The 23913-nt window shown below is 38.6% G+C and overlaps 1 protein-coding gene across 1 annotated transcript in view; it reads left to right on the top strand.

Moving 5' to 3' along the window:
- Positions 1–8804: 8804 nt before the first annotated feature.
- asic4b (acid-sensing (proton-gated) ion channel family member 4b) overlaps positions 8805–23913 on the top strand; it is a 50463-nt gene continuing 35354 nt past the window's right edge. Inside the window, exon 1 of the mRNA XM_017482252.3 lies at positions 8805–10231. Within this exon, the coding sequence (XP_017337741.1) occupies positions 9653–10231 (579 nt within the window). The 5' untranslated portion in view covers positions 8805–9652. The remainder of the gene's footprint in view (positions 10232–23913) is intronic.

Raw genomic sequence — 23913 nt, 5'->3', positions numbered from 1 at the left:
TGAAGGGTAGCACGCTGAGTTTCGTGTGCATGGGCTGCAGGCTTGCCGTCACAATATATGTATATATTTTCTTTACCACTTATCCTACAGGGTCGTGGGGAACACCTGGAGCCTTTCCCAGGGAGCATCAGGCACAAAATGGATAGGGTGCCAATCCATCACAGGGACACATTCACACACCCATTCATACAGACTACAGACACTTTGGACATGCCAATCTGCCTACCATGCATGTCTTTGGACTGGGAGAGGAAGCCGAAGTATCTGTAGCTTGAGGAGAACATGCAAATTCCTCACACATACAGAGCCGTGGAGGGAATCAAGCCCCCAAGTGTGGGGGTGTGAGGCGAACCTGCTAACCACTAAGCCACCATGCACCCACCCACCCACCCACACACACATGCACACACACGCACACACACAGGCGCATACTAACACGTACACACACACACACACACATATACACACAAGTTGACTATTAAAAGTATCAGTATTGAGATACTAGGTTTGGTATTACTTGAGCCTGGATTGAAAAGAAAATCTGTGGCATCACCTATATCTAGTGTTGACTCAATGGAAACACACAAGAAGATACCCTTTTGACAGTTTGAATACAGTGTGAATATGGGTTATACCGTGTCTAGGCAATATGTTTGTTGTTGTAATGTCTAGATCAGTAGTATTGAAAGCTGAGGAAGTTATCAAAACCAAATGATTCATATATATATGTATATATATATATATATATATATATATATATATATATATATATATATATATATATATATATATATATATATATATATATATATAAATATATATATATAAAACAATTTTCTTATTAAACAGTGACTGAAAGACAAAGGCTTGTTTAGTTGCAACCTACTAATATTACAAATTGTTGTTGATGTCACCGCAAAGTTTCAAAATGCAATATATTTGGCAGTGAAGAACAGGGATAGCACAAAAAATTGTCTCAATTTAAGCATCAAACACACTATCATACTTCAGACAGAGTTTTCACTCTTTGGCATGAAAGACGAACAGCATGCCTGCAGCTAAATTGGGCTGCATGGTGATTGTTGATTTCTGAGTTAATGTATTCATATATCCACCCCCCCTCCCCCCACACACCCCTCCCTTTTTATTATTTTTTCCTCATTGCAAGCATCAACAATGGCATTCACCATCTCATTAAAGACCTGGGCGCCTGAGGCGGGCCGATAAACAGAAACCATTTGCATAAATATGAAACACCTCTATTTCGCAGAGGCACAGGGCTAATAAACCTCATGCACCTAGCTTAGGCATAAAAGCGGATTGACTGGCGTTTGATCCTGCTAGAGAGAGATGGACTGCTTCCAGTAGGTAGTCTGATGTGTTAAAGCTATTTGTTGAGAAGAAACACTTGTTGATTTGTCATGATTAGCTGCCCCCCCCCTGCTGTTCAGTTAATTGGGAGGCTCTTTACAGCTGTAAATGTATAAGCAAGCCTAACATTCTAAATTGGGTTTGTTCAGAGCATTTTACTAAGTCAGAGGTCTTACTGTGTCTCCAAAAAGCCTGCTACAACAGGGGCACCGGTACATTTCTGGACAAAAATGAAGCATAATACTTAATTACAAAAATGTCTCTGTTATGAGCTTGTCTTTTGTATGAAACGCTTTGTAAATCAGGATTCATTAGAGAACAGAAGAATAGAGAAGGATGAAACACAGAATTGCCTCCTAATATACAATTCTGAATTAGTTTTTTTTTTTATTTAAAAAAAAAAAACCAACAACAACAACAAACAAAAACACTACTTACTGTCTAAAGTACGTTTACTGAGTCCTGGCAACTCTATTTTTCATTTCTCAATTTAGCTTTCTCAGATCCAATTAACCAGTTTCAATTTCTCATACCCAATTAGAACATTTTCTATTCACTCTGCCCTCTTAAAGTATATTTTTGACTGTGTTAATGTAGCGCAGCCTCTATATTAGATATGTCACCAGCAGCATGGGTCACAGAAGTTCACATCGGTCACAGCAAAAGCCAAACTGCAAACAATCCTTTGCTAATAGCAGTGTTCTCTGTTAAATCAAAGCATTTCTGTCTGAGTAAATGTGTGTGTGTGTGTTTCAGTCACACAAATGATCGGTATCCTTACAAAAGGAGACACGACTATGCTCTCTGTTTTCGTCACCTACTTTCCCCTCACTATGCAGCTTGTCTTACTCTCCATCTCGCATGTAAAATGATGAAAGAGTTTTCAGAACAACTCACTGTAGTAAGGATTATGATCCAAAAGCATCATGAATATCACTGCAGGGCACATAACTGTGACAACTGTTTTAAAATGCATACTGACTTGATGAACTGAGTTAGATAACAAAACCTTCAGTGTCACAATCCTGCAGTCCACAAAAAAAAAAAACCCATCTGAAGTAAAGCAATAGTAGTTCTTCAACAGGAGCTGCATACACTATCTGAAGATCATTCAAACACAGCAAGTCATCCTGTTATCGAAAAATAATAAATTCTTTAAAAATAATTTATGCACAAACACATCATACATTTGATTTGTTTACAGTTACACTTAATGTTGTAGAAGGTCTGTATAAAAAAAAAAAAGGTTGTTCATGTTATCACTTATGTTATGGCAACTATAAAGAATCTTTTTCTCATCAGCCTCTCTTTTTTTCCTCTTTCTTTAAGATAATAAGACTCTGGAAAGCCGTCCATCCTGAAGACTTTCTTGTCGTGAAACACTTACAGCTTTACTTCAGATTGCTACAAAGCAATGACCCTGGAGATGCCTTCCAAAAACGCTAAGTACACTCTTACACATGTTTTTAAAATCTGTTTATATGAACCTGTGTAATTTGGGAAAAATATAGAAATAATAACTTATTTGAAAGAAAGAAAGAAAGAAAGAAAGAAAGAAAGAAAGATAGATAGATAAAAAATTTTTTACTGTCATTGAACTGTACAGGTACTCAGCAACGAAATGCAGTTTAGCATCTACCAGAAATGCACATAGTAGCATTGTGCAAATTGCAGGCTGAATATGTAATATATACTGTATACAGTAAATAAATACCTATGGCTATGGGCAGTGAATATCTGTGGTAGCTATTGGCTAGATAACAATATGAATGGTATATATACTGTTGTAACAGGAAAACTCTAATAGATATAAAAAAAATTTTAATATATGCAAGTATTAGAACAAGCACATTAATTTAGACATATGATTTGCCTTGCAGCTGGAACTACAGTCAGAGCTGCCATTTTTGAAAATGAATGTTCCAGCCAATTAGAATCCAGCATTCAACAATGCTGTTGTATAATTGACCATTTTGAATCTGGGACTTTTTTTGTGTTTATACAGGCGAAAAGCGAACTGGTATCGCCGATATTTGAAAGATTAATTTGTACACATTTCAGTTAAAAAAAAAGTATAAACTGAATGATAAAATATGGCTTTACAAAATGGCTAAATCCCTATTTCCTATATATAAAATACGGTATGCACAGGCTTCCACAACATAGTGTAGTCTGATCACAACCTAAGTGTTATCCAAGAAAGAGACATTTGGAATTTATCCCAAATGAGTTTATATTCGGAAGTAATACTCCTGTAGCTTGTAGTTAAGAATTTTAAAGCTTTGGATATGGATATTTCCGATAATAATGAAAACATACTCAATCCTATGTCACTCCCCTACTCCTTTTATACTGTACGTGGACAAGGAATAATGTCTTTTGTCTACTATGTAGTGCAAAGTGTATAGTACACAAGATTTTTATTTATTTTTTTTTACCAGAGAGTAAGAACAATAGTCAGAAGAGTAGCCCAAGAGCCAAGCACCACTCGGAAAGAGCTCCAGAAACACTTGGAGGCAGCAGGTGCCATTGTCTCAGAGAAAACAATAGGCAATGCACTCCACTGCTCACGCTCACCCTGCAAGACTCCATTACTGAGAAAAGGCATGTTGAAGTTTGTTTAAAGTTTGCTACAACTCATTTGGACAAGCCTATGAAATACTGGGAGAGTGTAGTCTGATCAGACGAGAGCAAAATTGAACTTTTTGGCTGTCATACTACACACCATGTTTGGAGAAGAAATGGCACTGCACATCACCCTGAAAACACTACACTAACAGTGAAGTGTGGAGGTGGAAGCATCACGGTGTGGGGCTGTTTTTCATCACATGGTACTGGCAGACTTCATATAATTGAAGGAACGATGAATGGAGCCCTTTACTGGGAGATTCTTGAGAAGAATCTGCTGCCATCCACCAAGATGATGAAGATGAGACGTAGGTGGAGCTTCCAGCAGGGCAATGATCCAAAGCATACAGCAAAGGAAACTCTCAATTGGTTTCAGAGAAAAGAAATCAAGGTGTTAGAATGGCCCAGTCAATCACCTGACTCGAATCCAACTGAACAAGATTTAAAGACAATATGTTTAGAAGAATGGTCCAATACGTATTTCCCCTATTGTACATAGTACTTATAGAACTGTATATAGAACTGTGTACAGGACAAGAACTTCATTTAATATTCACATCAGTCATCAAAATGGGAGAAAATAACTTCTGTGGGTAGAAAGAAACATCAGTTCTGTAGATGGAAACACCTTATTGATAAGAAAGGGCAGAGGAAAATGACCAGACTGGTTCGTTCTGACTGCAAGGCTGCAGTAACTCACCTCATCGCTTTTCTCCTCACCACAGTTGTAAGGAGTGGTTATTTGAGTTACTGTAGAATTCCTGTCAGCACGAACTAGTCTGGTCATTCTCCTCTGCTTTTTCTTATCAATAAGGCATTTCTATGCACTGAACTGCCACTCACTGGATTTAGAAAAAATATATATCTTTTTATTTTTATTTTTTTTGCTTTTCACTCCACACTGTGTAAACTCCAGTGACTGAAAATCCCAGGAGATTAGCAATTTCTGAAATACTCAAACCAGCCCTTCTGGCACCAACAACCATGAAACCACTGAATTTTTCTCACTCCATTCTGATAGTTGATGTGAACATTAACTGAAGCTCTTGACCAGTAGCTGTATGATTTTATGCATCACACTGTTGCCTGATTTAATAATGGCATGAATGATCAATGTTCCTAATAAAGTGCTTTGTGAGTGTGTATTGCCAAACACCCCATGTAGAGCTGCCCCTATGTAGCATTCAATTTGGAGCCATTTTGGAATCATAATAGTTGTTGTAAGAACGTAGCTGCAGTTCATCATGGCAACTGAGGCCTCAAAGCTCTTGGTCTAGAGCAGCCCAGTTAGACTGTCACTCCACAGCCATGAGGGAAACGGCATTGGGGCGACTCAGTGGAGGAGGAGAATTCATGCAGCACTTAGTTTCATATCAAATCTTTCTCAAGCTTGGGGTGTGTGTCTGTGTGTGTGTATGTCTGACAGTGTCATTACCTGAGGGAAGTTTAATAATTCATGAGAATGTCGGTGAAACTCAAAGATTCCCTCTGCATGGCAGGCCTTTTGTTGCATGTTAACGCGCTCTACTTCACCATGGTACGCGACGCCACACTCCCTCCAGTAAAGGCAGAAGACAGACTGCGTTTCTTGAGCTCTTGGATGTCTTTATAAATATTAAAAGTGTCTTTGGTCTGTCAGGAGCGTGACTGAGAACACGCTCAAACCTTTTGAGCAGCCTGATGACCAAAAGGTGAAAGAGTGTAGAAAAATGTGTAGGGTAAGTTTTTCTGTTTTAAAATTTGAGAAGAGAAAGGATCAGTTTTTGTTACAAAAGTGGTTGGAAAGTGGTCTATATTGCTGTTTTGTACTGAAGAACAGAGCCACTCATGCCTCAAGTGCTCATTTTGTTTCCCAAGGGGGGTTTTGTCTAATGTTCAACTGAGTCACCTAAAGGCACTTAGAACCTGCTGCGATTATCTTGTAACTCAATGTGTTATTTTCAGACAGTGACAAAATAACTTGACGTCTCTCTCTCTCTCTCTCTCTCTCTCTCTCTCTCTCTCTCTCTATCACCTGGCGGTGAGATCTTGGAACTATAGAAATATCATCATTTTTCCATAGCGTCTTCTTCTTATAGTGTTCTTTTCATAAAAAAACAAACAAACAAACAAACAAACAAACAAACAAACAACAACAAAAAAACAAAACAAAAAAACCCCCTCTGCGTTATATTATTTTTCTGTCAGATGCCTGTTATAGCTAATGATGTTTCAGTAGCCTGGATTTTTGTTCATTCAACTGACATCATTTTAAATAAAAAAAAAGAACAATAATCAAATATAAATTCATTCAAATTCCTTTATAAAACCATTTTGCTTTTAGTCCTTATACATGTATCTGCAGGAATAAATGTGCTTATGATGAATGACAGTTGAACTGCTGATTCATGTTATAATAGATGTGTGTGTGTGTGTGTGTGTGTTTATACAAGCAGAGCTGGAGGGTCATACTCCTCCATAATCACTCGTTTACCCGTCTTTCTGATCAATAGACTGTCAGTCTCCGCCTGAGAGGGAGATTGATCATCAACAGTCGCCCCTTGCTCGTTATACTTCTCTCAGTCTTCATTACGTACACCATTAGTCTCTCTCTGAGCCTCTCTTTCTCCCTCACACACACACACACACAGCATAACTCAAAGTAGTTATAGAATTGTCTTTGTCTTAATAGACACAGGTAAACAGACAAGCACACACAAAACACACACACATACGCACACATTCAAGTACACTATACATATGCAGTTGTGCTCATAAATGTACATCACCAATTCCAAAAAAAGTTGGGGCGCTGTGTAAAATGTAAATAAAAACAGAATGCAATGATTTGCAAATCTCATAAACCCATATGTTATTCACAGTAGAACACAGAAAACATATCAGATGTTTAAACTGAGTAAATGTACCATTTTAAGAAAAATAAGGTCATTTTGAAGTTGATGGCCGCAACACGTCTCAAAAAAGTTGGGACGGGGCAGCAAAAGGCTGGAAAAGTCAGTGTTACTAAAAAGAAACAGCTAGACGTTAATAGTGAGGTTGAAGAACAGGTCGGTAACATGATATAAAGAGAGTATCTTAGAGAGGCGGAGTCTTTCAGAAGTAAAGATGGACAGAGGTTAAAACATCTGCGAAAAACTGCATCTACAATTTGTACAACAATTTCAGAATAATGTTCCTCAATGTAAAATTGTGAAGACTATGAATATCTCATCATCGACAGTACATAATATCATCAAAAGATTCGGAGAATCTGGAGAAATCTCTGTGGGGACAAGGGTGAAAATCAATACTGCATGCCTGTGATCTTCGGGCCCTCAGGCGGTACTGCATTAAAAACAGACATGATTCTGTAATGGAAATCACTGCATGGGCTCAGAAACACCTCCAGAACTCATTGTCTGTGAACACAGTGCGTTGTGCCATCCATAAATGCTGGTTAAAGCTCTATCATGCAAAGAAGAAGCCATATGTGAACATGATCCAGAAAAGCTGCCATCTTCTCTGGGCCAAAGCTCATTTAAAATAGACTGAGGCAAAGTGGACAACTGTTCTGTGGTCAGACGAATCCAAATTTTTTATTCTTTTTGGAAACCATGGACCATGGCGTCTTCTAAACTAAAGAGGACTAAAGAGGAGAGGGACCATCCGGCTTTTTATCAGCGCTCAGTTCAAAAGCCTGCATCTCTGATGGTATGGAGGTGCATTAGTACCTATGAAATGGGCAGCTTGCACATCTGGAAAGGCATCATCAATTCTGAAAGGTATATACAGGTTTTACAGCAACATCTGCTTCCATCCAGATTCCATCCCATCTTTACTTCTGAGAGACTCCGCCTCTCTAAGATACTCTTTTTATACCCAATCATCTTACTGACCTGTTGCCAAATCACCTAATAATTGCAAAATGTTCCTCCAGCTTTTTCTTTTTAGTAACACTTACTTTTCCAGCTTTTTGTTGTGCTGTGGCCATCAAATTCAAAATCACCTTATTTTCCCCTTAAAATGGTACATTTCATCATTTTAAACATTTGATATGTTTTCTATGTTCTATCATGAATAACATATGTATGTACCTACCTCTTGCAGAATCTGCAAAATGTTAATAATTAAAAAAAAAGAGAGATCATTAAAATGGCATTTTGTTGTTTATTTAGTACTGCATTGAATAAACTTTTTCACATAACAGATGTTTACACATAGTCTACAAGACACAATAATAACAACAATGAATGAATTTACACAAATGAACCAGTTCAAAACTTTACATACCCTTGATTCTTCATAATGTATGTTGTTACCTGGATGATTAATGACTGCTTTTTTTCATTTAGTACTGCCCTTCAGAAGCTACTTATTATACTTGCATGTTTCCCAGAAAACAAAATAATAACCAACTGCACCCATCATCCTGTTCCAAAGTTTACACACATTTGTGTAAATTCAGTTATTACTGGGTCTTGTGCACTATATGTAAACATCTGTTAGGTGAAATAGTTTATTCAGGGCAGAACTAAATAAACAACAAATTGATCCCTCTTATTTAAAAAAAATATATATTCTTAACATTTTGCAGATTCTGTAAGGGGTATGTATGCTGTATGCTGCAGTTCTATGCACAAATGCAGCGTATCAAATTGCCTTTAGCACACAGGCACATATACATGAGCAGGTTCAAGTGCATTTATATGCATATTCTGATATTTATGCACACGTGACAAGCACTCATGCACCTTCTTGCCACAATGAGAGAGATGGCGAGAGGGAGGGGGATGTGTATGTGTGAAAAATGATTGAGAAATCTCTTTAAGTGGATATAATAACCTGTTACTGCTTGTGAAAACAAACCTCAGTGGATGTGGATGAGGTCTTCTCTACCGAGGGAGAAATAATCGCAGCCTTCCCTCATCATGTGATATTAAATGTCTTCCCTTTTCTCTACTTTTTGCTTTCTTCTATGCACCTTTTTTCCGCTCCCTCATCTCCCCTGTATCAAGTCCTTGCAAGGAGTTTTTCCACTTTGCACTGGTCTGCTAAGCTTAGAGTGTGTGGCTAGTCACCACACTGTCTACTGTATCTCTCTCAACTGTGTGTGTTTCTTTCTCTCTTTTTCACTCACTCTCTCTCTCTGTGAAAATGTGTGTGAGAGGACTTTGGGCAGCGGCTACGTCAGAGGCAGAGAGGAGTTGAAGAGAGAGAGAGAGAGAGAGAGAGAGCGAGAGAGAGATGTGGAGCTGAGTTGACAAGCAAAGCAGCGACTCACTCGCATTCTGGAGCTTACAGCACAGAGCCTCTCCTCTGTCCTTTCTCCTCGTTCTCACTTGCTCTGCTTTTCTTCACCACTGGAGGACTTTTGCACTTCTCCTTCAGTGGAGTTTGAGGAGCCACAGCTTCAGTTAGAGTTCTGAAAGGAAACAGAAGACCAGAATAAACACGAATGATGGAGGAAAAGAAAGCGCAGAAAAGGAGAAAGTGTTAAAAGAGACAGGATTTGAGTAAGCAAGCGGGGGCAGACAGTTGGAAAAAATAGACAAGAAAAAGTGTGCGGGCACTGAAAAGTAGTAAGGAGTGAACTGTAGCAAGTGGACCACTTGAAGAGTAAGACTGACAGGTGAGACTAAGGAACATTGGAAGTGTAGCAGTCCTGGCGGCCCACATGCCCATCGAATTCGTGTGCAAAATCAAGTTTGCTGAGGGAGATGAGGCCAAAGCGGCCCCACCCAAAGGAGGTGGTGGCAGCCCGATGGACAAAGGAGCCGGCATGGCTGACCTGGCTGCTTTCGCCAGCTCCTCATCCCTGCATGGCTTGGCCCAGGCATTAGGGTCATCAGGATCAGGCCGGGCAAGCATGAGACGGACAGTGTGGGCACTGGCCCTGCTGGCATCACTGGTACTCTTCCTGTACCAAGCGTCCCGGAGCACAGGTACCTACCTGGAGCATCCACATGTGGCTGCACTGAACGAGGAAAGCCGGCGTGAGCTCACGTTCCCTGCCATCACGCTGTGCAATGTCAACCGCTTCCGCTTCTCTGCGCTCACCGATGCTGACATCTACCACCTGGCCAACCTGACTGGGCTGCCTCCAAAAAGCCGTGGCGGGCACAGACCGGGTGAGCTGCACTACCCGCCTCCTGACATGCTGGACATCTTCCAGCGCACGGGCCACCAGCTTGATGAAATGCTGAAGAGCTGCAACTTTAGTGGACAAAATTGCTCCGTGCATGACTTCAACGTGGTGAGTATGCCGCCCTCCAATTGGCTATGGCTTGTGGTTGTGGTACTTGCTCTAATTAGATATGATGCCCTTGTTGGGTGTTGGTGTTTAGTAGTGAATTCCAAGTTCTCTTGGCTGAGGTAATTACAATGTTGACATCCAAATCTTCTTGATTAACAGTCACTTGAATGTTATAACGCCCTCTGTTGATGAACCTGATGCAAACATACAGTTGGATCATTTCTTGCTTCATATGAGGTCTATGGTTTTTTTTTTTGTTTTGTTGGATATGCAGTCAATAGAAATGCACCCATTTCAAAGATATGGAGTTCTACATAATGTTTTTACTCTCAGATATCTAAAAAAAACAACAACAACAAACGACCAAACAAACAAACAAACAAACAAACAAAAACTTGTTGCTGAATGGCCAGATGTCAGGCCTAAATAATATAATGTATGATTGGACAAAAGATCTTGTTTGAAATCTATGGGGCTGCTGTTTATACCGTAGTACAACTAACTTTTGCAATGAAAATCAAGTAGCAGATAAGTAAACAGTACTAAATGTTGGAATAGTTGTGGTACATAATCTGTACAAAATTGCAAAAGGTATGTCTTCTATTGCTAAATCTATGTGAGGTTACAAGTTAATTTTTATTTTATTTTTATAGTTAAGCCATGTATTTGTGCAACAAGATACAATTGAATATATTGGTAAGACATGATCTTTCACGCCTTTGGGAACATCACAGGTTTTTAAGGGTTAAGATTATTTGTGTTTATATTATTACTGTCTGATACTATGTGCTGAGTTTGACACTATTTGTGCCTAAAGCCTATTCTAGCCTCTTTTTCTGTTTGGTATTGTGTTGTATTTGCTCTTGGTATGAAACTTGTTCATAAATATATAGATAGATTCGCAGAAATATAGAAGGTATATTTCAGTCCCAGTGCTGCTCCTGTCGGCTCTCCTCTACTGAACTCATCGCCTGGCTCTGTCTCTTCTTCTTTCTGTTACTTTACGGTTTGTCTCTCCTGACGGAGAATGTTATTTTGGCCACAGAACAGATGAAATATGCAGGAGATGGACAGGAGACATGATTCTTGCATTAAGCAAATCAGCTTTGAGGAGGAATGCACCTCAGACTGCTTCTCTGCATAGCCTTTGGATTAGTAGCATGTGGTACTATTGCTGCAAATGAAGTCTTAATTTATTAAGCTGTCCTGAGAAAACCTTCCATTAAAATATATATTTTTCCAACCACTAGTATCCCCTAAGGCTTGTGAGTGTTTTATTAGTGGGTGTTTGTTTCAGTATACACCCCAGTTGTCACTGATTTTCTTTCTTTCTTTCTTTCTTTCTTTTTTTGGAGGCTCTGTCAATTTGCCTCCAGTCGAGTTTTTAAATCTGTGTTTCTTTTCTCACATTGAACTTCTTGTTAAATTCATCCATCCATTCATTTTCATTAACTGAGGGAATACACCCTGGATGGGATGTCCGTCCTTCGTACACTTCTGGTTAACTGATCTTATTAAATAAATGAGCATTAATTAAGGGGAGTGGCATCACTGTCCACTTCCATTAAAATGTTTTAATCCATCGAATGCCGTCTTAATGAAGTGGAACATAAATGATTGCTGCATTACAATATTTATAGCACAACTCAAAGTTTAACAAAGCATAATGCTTGAATCTTGAAATTGCTACGACCCTGTGTGTATGTCTGCTTCTTTCCTTTCAGAAAAACAGCATACTGAAAATGCCTTTTGGTGCGTGTGTGTTATAGTCCTGGCTTGCATCTGTTATTCTGCCATCCTCTCTCAGGATTATGGCGATATGAGGTTTCGTTATTCATTGCTTGTTCGGATGTGATGTTCAATTCAGCTGCACTCCATGAACCATGTGTGTGACATATTGTCTCGGTGTTGTCTCGTTATTCGTAAATCCTCCCAAAGACATCTGTCAGGATTGGATTTGTTTGAACATGATTGGAATGTGAAGACCTTTAAATAAGTAGAGGACACCTCTTCGGTCCAAGATGCTATTAAAAAATGTGAATTTTTTGGATTTTTTTTTTTAGTTTAGAGATATCCTTGTGGTTATTTTGATTAAACAAACTAATTACAGTAGTAGAGATAGTAGCTTGTATTGTGGCACTTTGGGAGTAACATGAGCTGCAATGCTTTGCTCAAGGATATAACAAAGTGAGATTGAGATGAGGGACACACTCATCTCACATTTTGTTTCATGGTTTAACAAATATTATAACAAAGCCTGATCCAGAATGGATCTCAATCCACTGTTGCTCCGACGTGTGGATATAAGCAGAGAGATTTGTTGCAGTCTAGCTAATCACTCTCTATTACTGATCTCTTCCCCCACACACTTGGTGGCCACTCTAGAGTAAGTAAATAGCACACTGGCTCATTTGCACAACTTAATATCATTTAATAAAGGCTAAATGTCGGTAAGGCCAGAATAGTTTGCATTTGAGTGGGCTCCGGTGTGTGTGTGTGTGTGTGGTTTTTTCCCCTTCTAAATAGGACATCTCATCCAGCTACCTGACAAGTCACACAGACATCTGAGGAGTCAAGTGAAATGATATTGCAATCGATATCGGACTTTAAAATCAGTTGAGATTTATTGACACAATGCTTGTGTCCACATTTGTCACTGTGTGAATCAATGCGCACAAGGTGTTTGTATGTTTGTGTATTTTTGTGTGTTTGTGGCAAGCTCTTCTGCAAATAATGACTCCACACAACAAGCTGGGAGACAAACAAAAGCAACAAGCTATCCCCCTGAAGGTCACCAGAAGCTTGAAACATGGATCAGCTCTCACTCGGGCCGTTGTCTTTTGGCGTCGTAACGATTTTGCGTGTTTGATTTTCCACAGCAGAGCTGCATAAATTAGTGAAAGTCATGTAAAACATTAATCAAAGCTCTCCCAAGCTGTGGCTGTAATGGATGGCTCTGTCCTGCTACGCATCTCATCTAGATTTAACTAATCACCTATCACATGCTCAGATAAGCACATGTCACGTCATGTTATAAATCTAACAGTATACACGTATTCACCTGAGAGCAACGTGCCGTGTTCACTCTAAAGCAGATTTGTAACCAGAAAGATCCTCAGGCTATCACGTCTACGATGATACACTGAACAAATGAAGAAATGAGGATAGAGCTATATGAAATATTTACCATAAAGCTAAAATTATAATTTTCAGTAAGTCATCTGATTTCAGCTTCATATTTTCGAAAAGGATGACATTAAATGGCACAGAATCAGAACTGCAAATGTGCATTATGTAGTTAAATGGACAAATCAGAAGCCTGGGCACCTAAGGCAAGCAGAATTCATGTCTGGACTATTTATTTTATATTCATTGTTGTTTAGTAGGTTTAACAACCAGATGGAGAAAATAAAACCTACTTCCTATAAGCATTTGCAAAGTATTACTATTGTATACATATTTAAATGGAATGCACTTCATGGGTGGTGCAGCACACCTCAATGCTGTGTGTGCCCACTGCTTGCTGGACTACACACATTGGTTGATGGATTAATTACTGTGCATAGATAACAGACAAAACTGAACATATAGCTCTGGATAAAATCTGTACTATAACTCTTCTGCTAGCACGCTACACACAATATGTCACCTCACAGTTAAACACATTGGCTGAAAATAAAGCCAGACACAGATAATATTTTTACTTGCACTGCGAGGAGAGAAAACCTTAGTTCAATTCATGTCCATTCATTTCCCTTAATCTGTATTAATGCATTTAACTAACTAAATGGCCACCTATCCAAGGCAGTGGTTATACCACATGATGCAACCCTGAAGGGAGAACTACCACCCAAAACAAACAACAACTGCAAGAATCTGCAGCAAAAGCCTGGGAAATCAACAAATAAGAAACCAACAATTCGGTTGTGTCAATGAGTCGTAGGCTTGATGCAGTTATTGCAAGCTAGGATATGCAACCAAATATTAAGTGTTATTTACTTCAAGACTTCCTATACTTTTGCTCGACTAAATATCGGATGGTCCAGATAGAGATTTCTTTATTGATCCGCAGTGGAAATATGGTCTGATTCTATGTTTTCGGTTATTTAACAATACCAGAAAATTGAAGCAGAAATCCTAAACTCTCATCTCGTATCTATCTTTTCATCTCAAACCCAAATGTGCAAACAAATGAATAGGCCTTGCCGTTCCAGTATGTTCAGAAGGGACTGTATCTATCAATATCTCAAAAATGAAACTATTGGGGTTGAACTATGCATTTTATATATATATATATATCTCATCATATAGTCACTGTTGGAAAGGGGTCAAATAGGCAGAAAAGACTGGAAAAGTAAAGAACATGCAGGACCTAGAGGATTTTTCTGAAGAGCAGTGGGCAATTTATCTGTTCAGGACAAACAAGGGACTCATGAACAACTATCACAAAACATAAACACAGTCGTGGATCATCCAGGTAACAACACACAGTATTAAGAATCAAGAGTATATAAACTTTTTAACTGGTTCGTTTGTGTAAATACAGTTGTTATTGAGTCTTGTGGACTGTATGTAAACATCTGTTATGTCAAATAGTTTATTTATGGCAGTACTAAATATATATTTTTTTAAATGATTCCCTTTATTATTATTATTATTATTATTATTATTATTATTAGTAGTAGTAGTAGTAGTAGTAGTAGTAGTAGTAGTATTAGCAGTAGTAGTAGTATTTATTTATTTAACAAATTACTAACTTTTGCAGATATGTAAATTTATGAGCACAACTGTAAGCTGTTAATGAGTTGTGCCAGGTGTGATGAGGGAAGGGAAAATTTCAAGTACCCTTTGCTGGTGGAAGCAGACCTGGAAGAAGACCTGACCCAGCTCCTCCTATCTGGGAGGAGTCCGACCAAAAGTCGTGGGTACGGAGTCTGTTTCCGGGTGGAAAACCTTCTTGTTAAGTGTGTTGTGTGATGTTCTTAGCCATCATGTAAAACCCAGGAAACAAGGACAAAGAACACAGAAACACGATACTTCGCCCAAAACAAAGACACACGGGGTTTAAACACACAAACTAATTAAAAAGGGAAACGAGAACAGCTGATGACCATAGGAACAACCACTAACATAACAGGTGCAGAGACATCAACCGAAACCAAAACAAACACACGTACCAAAAGTAAACACAGTCTGACAACTCGGAAGTGCACACTGTCGCGTTTTGGGTGGTTCATGGGAAGTCCATGACATTAGCGGTCAGCTTTTAGCTTATAGGAGAAGTTGGATCAGGTCCAGCTACACCCCCTGGACTTTTGCTTTTATAGTGAGGCCTATAAAAATACTCGTGCAACTGTGCAAGGCTTAGATAATGTTTTAAAGAAATGGCTAGGAAATTTTGAATGCTGAATGAATGAATGCTGTTGTTAACAGGAAAGTTCTTATTTTGTAGTAGGTTATTAAAAGTTTATAGTCTCTGTTTTTCACCTGTTTGACTATTAAAAGTTGGCTATGTCTTCCTTATTGCTGAATACTTAAGTCACACCCCCAGCAGAAATATATATATATATATATATATATATATATATATATATATATATATATATATATATATATATATATATATATATATATATATATATATATATATATATATTTTTTTTTTTTTTTTTTTCGTTTTTCCTTTTCTACATTCTGTTCTCAGATTCTCTTTACTGACATTCAGGTCTAATTGGATGCTTATACTATGATTGAGTGACATGTTTACCTAGAATGGTACTTGGTATGTCTGAATTCTCAATTGCAGTCTTCATGGACTAGATTATTTGTTACCTTAGAATTACATCCTCTATGGTGATATTGATAAAATGTACTCTGAGTGACATTCTGAGTCTGAGGAGATGAGTCACAGGAGATGAAGTGGTTTATGTTGAAATCCCCAATAAAGCCCCATTTCACCCCCCTTCCAACTAAGGTTTGTTATTTAGAAATGTTACCATTGCACTGCTTGTATTAAAACACCCCGAAGTTACAAAATCTAAACATCATAAATAGCACAATATATACCAAATTATAGCTATTGGTTTCCCACATCACTTCTATTGTTTCATATATATATAAAAGTGTAATTTGAATAATGCTTTGTTCCCAACACTGGTTGAAAATGAGAGCAGATAGGATCCAACAGTAACAGCTGCAGGCTGAATCCTCTGTCTTTTGGAAAGAGGTGATACATGCTCATACACAGCTTGGCTTTTAAATGCAGATTTTACTGTGTCTTACCTTCAGTGCAGTTTTGCCATCACACTTCTTATCTACAAAACTTCAGATCAGATTTCATGTATGATTGCATGAAGCAGAACGCACTTTATATTCAACATGGTCACCAATCTTTTGCCGTATAATTTTGTATATACATTAGCACAGACTGTGGAAATTAAACTAAGTAACTGAAGAAAAGAATTCTGAAAGAAGAAGAACTGAAAGAAGAATTCTACCAAATCTAATATTTTGACTTCTGGTCATGGAGTGAACAAGTTGGTGACACACTGCCAGGTCTGTCTTTCTCCATTCTTGGAGAATGAGCTCTTTCAGAGCCTGGAATGCTGGACGGAGAATGTTGCTCGACCTGTCTTTTCAGTACTCCCCATAGGTGTTCTATTGGGTTCAGGTCAGGGGACATACTTGGCCACAGAATCATTTTCACCCAGGGTGCAGAGAGATGGTAGTATCTTCTCTTTCTGTGAGTTCATGATGCCATCAGTGAAGTGCATTTTCCCAACACCTGCAGCACTCATACGACCCCACAGAGGAACACTTCCACCGCCATGCTTTACTGTGGGTGCCATGCATTTTTCATTGTACTCTTCCCCCTTGCGACGCCATACAGTTTCGATGCCATAAGTTCCAAAAAGATTTACCTTTGTCTCATCAGACTAAAGTATGGAGTCCCAATATTCTTCACCTTTGTAAACATGGGCCCTAGCAAACGCTAAATGGGCTTTTTTGTGCATGGGCTTTAGCAGTGGCTTCCTTTGTGGACGACACCCTTGCATGCCACTCCTGTGCAGCATATGTCGTATCATGTCACATGAAACAGTCACCCCAGTTTGGCTTTCTACAGCTTTAGCTAAGTGTGATGAACTTGCATGGCAATTTTCCTCAACTCTTCTTAGGACAAAGCGCTCATCTCGAGGTGTTAGCGTCCATGGACCGCCTGGATGTCTCAGAATGCTTGCCACAAGTCCATCCTTTTTGAATGTTTAAATAACTTTCACTACTGTATTCTGACTAATTAACAATGCTTTACTAATTTTCTTGTAGCCCTGAACGTTTTTGTGTAAAGATATTACTTTCTTTCTGAAGACTTCTCAAGACATTTCTCTTCCATGTGGTGCCATAATTGTCAGCACTGAATGGTAGGAGATTTTATAGGTTAAATACAACCCTTAATTGTCAATTATCTAGCAACCACCTGTGTGATGATTAATTAGACACGTCTGTTGTTGAATTCCAGTAAATTAGCATTTTACCAAGTTTCATTTGTAAAAGATTCATTGGAATGTACTCATTTTTGCACCATTATCTAAAAATCATTTTGTTAAAACATTTTCAGCTTTGTTTTTTTTTTGCTAGAATATTTTATTGTATAAGATCCCATAGAAAGTATTAATTCTAAAGAGGGACAGATGATTTTCTGAGTCATCTGTTGGGCTGTACTCATGTATGCTTTATGTGTATATATATATATATATATATATATATATATATATATATATATATATATATATATATATATATATATATAAATGGATGTTCATATACAGTATCTGACAAAAGTGAGTACACCCTCACATTTTTGTAAATATTTGATGATATCTTTTCATGTGACAACACTGAAGAAATGACACTGTGCTACAATGTAAAGTAGTGAGTGTACAGCTTGTGTAACAGTGTAAATTTGCTGTCCCCTCAAAATAACAACACACAGACATTAATGTCTAAACCGCTGGCAACAAAAGTGAGTACACCCCTAAGTGCAAATGTCCAAATTGGGCCCAATTAGCCATTTTCGCTCCCCGGTGTCATGTGACTTGTTAGTGTTACAAGGTCTCAGGTGTGAATGGGGAGCAGGTGTGTTAAATTTGCTGTCATCGCTTTCACACTCCCTCATACTGGAAGTTCAACATGGCAACTCATGGCAAAGAACTGTCTGAGGATCTGAAAAACAGAATTGTTGCTCTACATAAAGATGGCCTAGGCTATAAGAAGATTGCCAAGACCCTGACACTGAGCTGCAGCACGGTGGCCAAGACCATACAGCGGTTTAACAGGACAGGTTCCACTCAGAACAGGCCTCGCCATGGTCGACCAAAGAAGTTAAGTGCACGTGATCAGCGTCATATCCAGAGGTTGTGTTTGGGAAATAGACCTATGAGTGCTGCCAGCATTGCTGCAGAGGCTGAAGGGGTGGGGGGTCACTCTGTCAGTGCTCAGACCATACGCCGGACACTGCATCTAATTGGTCTGCATGGCTGTCGTCCCAGAAGGAAGCCTCTTCTAAAGATGATGCACAAGAAAGAGTTATTTTAAGGGGACAGCAAATTTACACTGTTACACAAGCTGTACACTCACTACTTTACATTGTAGCAAAGTGTCATTTCTTCAGTGTTGTCACATGAAAAGATATCATCAAATATTTACAAAAATGTGAGGGTGTACTCACTTTTGTGAGACACTGTATGTGCGTGTGATTGTGCCCCCTTGCCCTCTGACCCCAAGTATGATTGTTCTCTGCATTGTGCCCCATGTCTCCTGGGATAGGCTCCAGGGTCCCCACGACCCAGTAGGGATAATTGGATATATATGGAGATCAGCAAATCTCTGAAAAGCTCTGGAGATCAGCAGTTTCTGTGTTTTTAGAAATGTTAACATTGCATGGCTTGTCCTGGCTGTCGGGGCGAATGATTTGTCCACTGCTGGTATGTGTGTGTGTGAGAGAGAGATGTACTATATGCTGCAGTGACTCTTACGCTTACAAGTGGAATGCGGATATCGTACGTGAAGCCAAGCACATCAGGAGGAAATTCACAGGGCTAATGATTAATCTGATGCTTTATGAGCCACACAAACACCTCAACCACAGGTGGTGTTAGACACAGCCTACGCCGAGGATGGCAAAGAGTGCTGGTGATGAATCAGCTGTGAAAATGCTCCAACATTCAGTACACTGGAAAGTGTGCTCAGTTGGAATGCCGTCTTTCTGCCTCTCACTTCTTCTTAGTCACAACCTTTCTGTCTCACTCTCTCATCATGAAGCGCCACTAAAAACGCCCAAAGATCAGTTCTATCAGTTCTAAAAAGTTGAGCGAGGCTACGTTTGTGCTTTCCAAATTTTTTCTTTGTTTCTCTCTCTCTCTCTCTCTCTCTCTCTCTCTCTCTCTCTCTCTCACCCTGTTTGTTTTGTTTCTGTTATGCACCTGTTTGTCATTTTCTGAATACTAAATGGAGTTTTGTTTGCTTTTGGATCGAAATGTGTAAATGCCACATGTATAAATGCCACATTTGAAAAATCCTATGTTCTCATCTATATACAAATTAGAAATGCATCACTGGAGTCCCTGCCTAATGCCTCCTGTTAGACATTTTGTGCCTCCCATTTCTTTTGTCTATTCTCCAACCAGTGTGAAAAAATTACATTATGTAAAACTTTCATCTGCCCTGAAATTTTTTTGTCACAAAAACATTTCTTTTCTTTTCTGTGTACACGATGCACCGCCTGATTATTTCTGTTGAGATCGGGTTTTGAAACTACAAGACTTTATTTCTTTTAGAACTTTCCAGAAGAAAGTGGATAGGAAGAAAGAGGATTTTCTTTTTAAACAGCCTATCAAAAAAACAAAACAAAAAAACTGCCACAATTTGAGGACTTTTGTTTTTACAAGCTCGTCAGTCAGAAAGTAATAGCAGGCGTGTCATTGAATGTTGAAACAGCATAGAATTGCAAAATGCAAGCAAGAATGCGATGAATCCCATGGCGTCACGTAACCTATTGGTGTTTGTGACCCAGAAAAACACTCTGATTGATTCATCAGGTGCTGGAAAGATTGTAATGATTGGATTAGGTTTATGAGAGGGAGGTTTTGTGCTTCGCTGAGTCGCACTGATCTGGCCTGGGGTTCTGACCCATTTCTGGCACACTATGAGACTTGGGAATGGCAACGCAGCTGCATCCTCCTGTTCTTTACTCACACAGAGAGTGTGGGAATCTTATCATATGCAGCATGGAGCATGTGCCAATAAGTGTGTTTCAATTTTAGACTAGTTCTCAAGTCTCTTAGTGAGCCAAAAATGGGTCAGAACCCCAGGCCAGATTACTGCACCTCAGCGAAATATAAAACCTCACTCTGGGCTTTTACCTACAGTAATCCAATCACTATGATTATTCTGATACCTGCCAAACCAATCAGAGTGGATGAACAAGACAGTATGTGGAAGTCTGTACCCTGCAACTCCTATAGCTCATGATTACATAAAGTCTATTCCATTGTAATCAATGCACTATCTTGGTGTTTTATTAAAGGATTAGTTTCCAGAAATTCAACAATACAATAGTAAGCTTCAATATGGCAGGATGATTGAAGGAATCTGCACCGCACAAGATGTTCCTCATAGCGTCAGTGAAAAACAGTAAAAAAAAAAAAAGAGTGATGTTCAACTACAATCACATCTATACAATTATATTAACTACAATTCCCTTTACTGCACCTTTATGTCTAGAACTCCTTAACAAATGAGATCATTATTCAAAACAGTGTGTAGATGGACTGACACAATCAAAACATGTTCATTTTAAATGGAAAATGGAACAACTCTTCTGGCTTTCAGTGCTTCAGGATAAATATTATTTTTCACTGTCCAGTTACATTTCATGTTTGTTAGCTAAGTGTTAAACATCTGTCAAGGCCTGCCAGAAATGCAGCCGGACTCGTTAATCCTTCAGTCATTAATCCTTCACTTCTGACATGAAGCCAAATGCCAATATATATAACAACAACGCAAACTAGTTTCGCCGCATAGCAGATGATTTGGCTAATGAGCACTATTAGTGCTCAGTTGTTACTAGCCATGTAAACGATTTTCACTAAACAGTCACTTTAATCAAGCTCCATTTATATCACACCACCAATCAGTGAATTTTCCATTCAGCAAACTTTTCACAGTCTCGGTGCCATGTGTATTCTTGCTGAAGAGGGACGGAAAAATAATATTGTGCCAACATCATCACCAGCCTGAGAGAATGAAACCGGAGGTAGTACAATCAGGATCAGAAACCACGTAATGCAGCTCGGATGATGTCCAACAAATTAAATTCAAACTTTAGCGCAAGATATGTTATGGATCTTAAAGCATAATCATCTCTCCATTGAAAAGAATATCTCGAACTGAGAGAAATAGGAGTACAGCGATGCAGAAGTGGAGAAAGGCACATATTATGGAAAGAGAAGAGTCTCTAAGGGAGATGTGGTTCTACATACCTCGCCAAACACCCACAAGCTTCCCCTCACTAGTTATTCACACAGCTCTTCAAGCAGTGGGCTAGTTTGCAGAACTATTCAGTGTGATTCAGATGAAATCTGATTTGTGAGAAAATGAAGAAGGAAGCTCACAAAGAAGACAAGGTACAGCCGCAATTGACATGCCATGGAAACTGAGTAAACAAGGCTCCACCTCAAGATAAAGATGATAAAATTATAATTCATTTAAGGAGGCATAAATACTATAGATATTTAGAGAATGATTCAAAAAACAAAACAAAAAAAAACACAACTCCCAATTGGATATGAATATTCATTCATTTTTAGCAACAGCATTATCCTGGTCAGAGCTTATCCTTGCCTACACCCTGGATGGGATGCCAGTTTATTGCAACACTGTAAATGAACATTTTATATATGTTTATTTATTTATTAATTTATTTATTTCAAGCATTTACCAATAGACAAAGCCTTTGCTTTTGGAAAAATCCATTTCAGATTTTCCACCCAAATTATGCATTTGTTATCATCCTGTGGTACTGTAGTATCAAACAGATTTGCACATTGGTTTAAAGAGGCTTAATAATGATGGCTGCTGTATTGCATTGCCTGCAGCTTCAAAGCCAAAGCTGGCCACAGTAACGGGATTTAGAGATTATATTTCTGGACCGGCGGTAAATCTATGGGCCTTTTGAAGTTGTCCTGGCACAAATGCAGCACTGCACCTTACTCAGCAACATGTAAATAGCAGGGCCCATGAAGGCTGAAGGAGAGATCAGGAGCTGAAGAACTCCTTGGCCTTGCTCAGCATGGATCATAACGCAAATCTCACAGCACTCTAATGGTGCCCTACTTCAAAGCATATCACCCGGCTACTTTCGATCAGCACTTTCATCTAGTTTCAACCCAGCTACTTTCAATCAAATCTCCTTTAGTTACTGAAAATGTAGCAAAGTGCATGTGTGTGTATGTGTGCGTGCATTCTCGTGTGTAGACGACTCTTCATTATGTAGTTAAAGACTGAGGAAATGAAAATAGCACTCACTTCACTGAACGGCCCTTGGTGAATGCTGTGGCTAATGAGTTGTGTGTTATCTGGAACAGCGCTGGGTAAATACCCTGGATGTGCATACACACTCTGCTTCACTGTAACAGCACATTTTCCAGTTTGACTTCTGATTGATTGTTTGGTGAAGCTAGCTCAAACACTTCTCGAAATACTCATCAATCAGTAATGGCATATAATTATTATGATAATCTGTGAGCTAATGGCTTTGTCATTACAAAAAAACTTAATATAGAAAGTGATGTAATGGTTGTGTTTTGCTGACTGAATATTCAGTATGCTTCATATGTGCATCAGGGATGTAACCGAATGCAAATACAGCTTGTTAACATTTTGGGAAATCGAACGAATTATATTTGTTAGAAAATATCTCATGTCTGTATGAACAACAACAACAAAAAAATTTGAAATATTGATTGATTTATAAAACAGTCCCTTGTACGTCTTTAGTTGAGACCATTTATGAACTTGAGTGATAGCTGAGTTTGAGGAACTGTCAGTGTCAGTTCTGGCATTTCCACCTTTTTTTTTTATTTTTATTTATTTTTTTTTTTAAAGCAGTGTTTTGGTGGCATAGTGGGATCATTTATATTTATTTGAATAAACAAACACCCACTTTGGGTTTAAATTTGAATATTGATACACATACAAACATTTGCAACAATAAACAGATAGAGATAGTGCCATTGCACCACACACATGTGTATGTCAAGCTTGTGTATGCCATGATGCTTATACTGTAGAACAGATCCCACATATCATGGTGTCTTTTGTAGCAAACCAATAGTAAAGATTATGCATATATTAAAACACTATTTACAACGTACTGTTAATTACTACAGTGCAGTATTATACAAAGAAAGGTGGAGAGCACAGACTGGTAGCATGACCTTCATATTGCTCATTTTCATGTATTTATTCTCAGGTATTGTATGTAATAATATGAGGCAATTGGGTGACGATAACAATACTAGGGCAGCAACTAACGATTATTTTCATAATCCGTTACTTGGCCGATAATTTTTCCCTGCGATTAATCGATTTATCGGATGGGGGCAAACTTTCAGTACCATTTTTCC

The sequence above is a fragment of the Ictalurus punctatus genome, chromosome 12 (genome assembly GCF_001660625.3).
Source record: "Ictalurus punctatus breed USDA103 chromosome 12, Coco_2.0, whole genome shotgun sequence".
NCBI classification, from domain to species: domain Eukaryota; kingdom Metazoa; phylum Chordata; class Actinopteri; order Siluriformes; family Ictaluridae; genus Ictalurus; species Ictalurus punctatus.
Note: the sequence above shows the minus strand (reverse complement) of the source record. Positions and strands in the feature narration are given on the sequence as shown.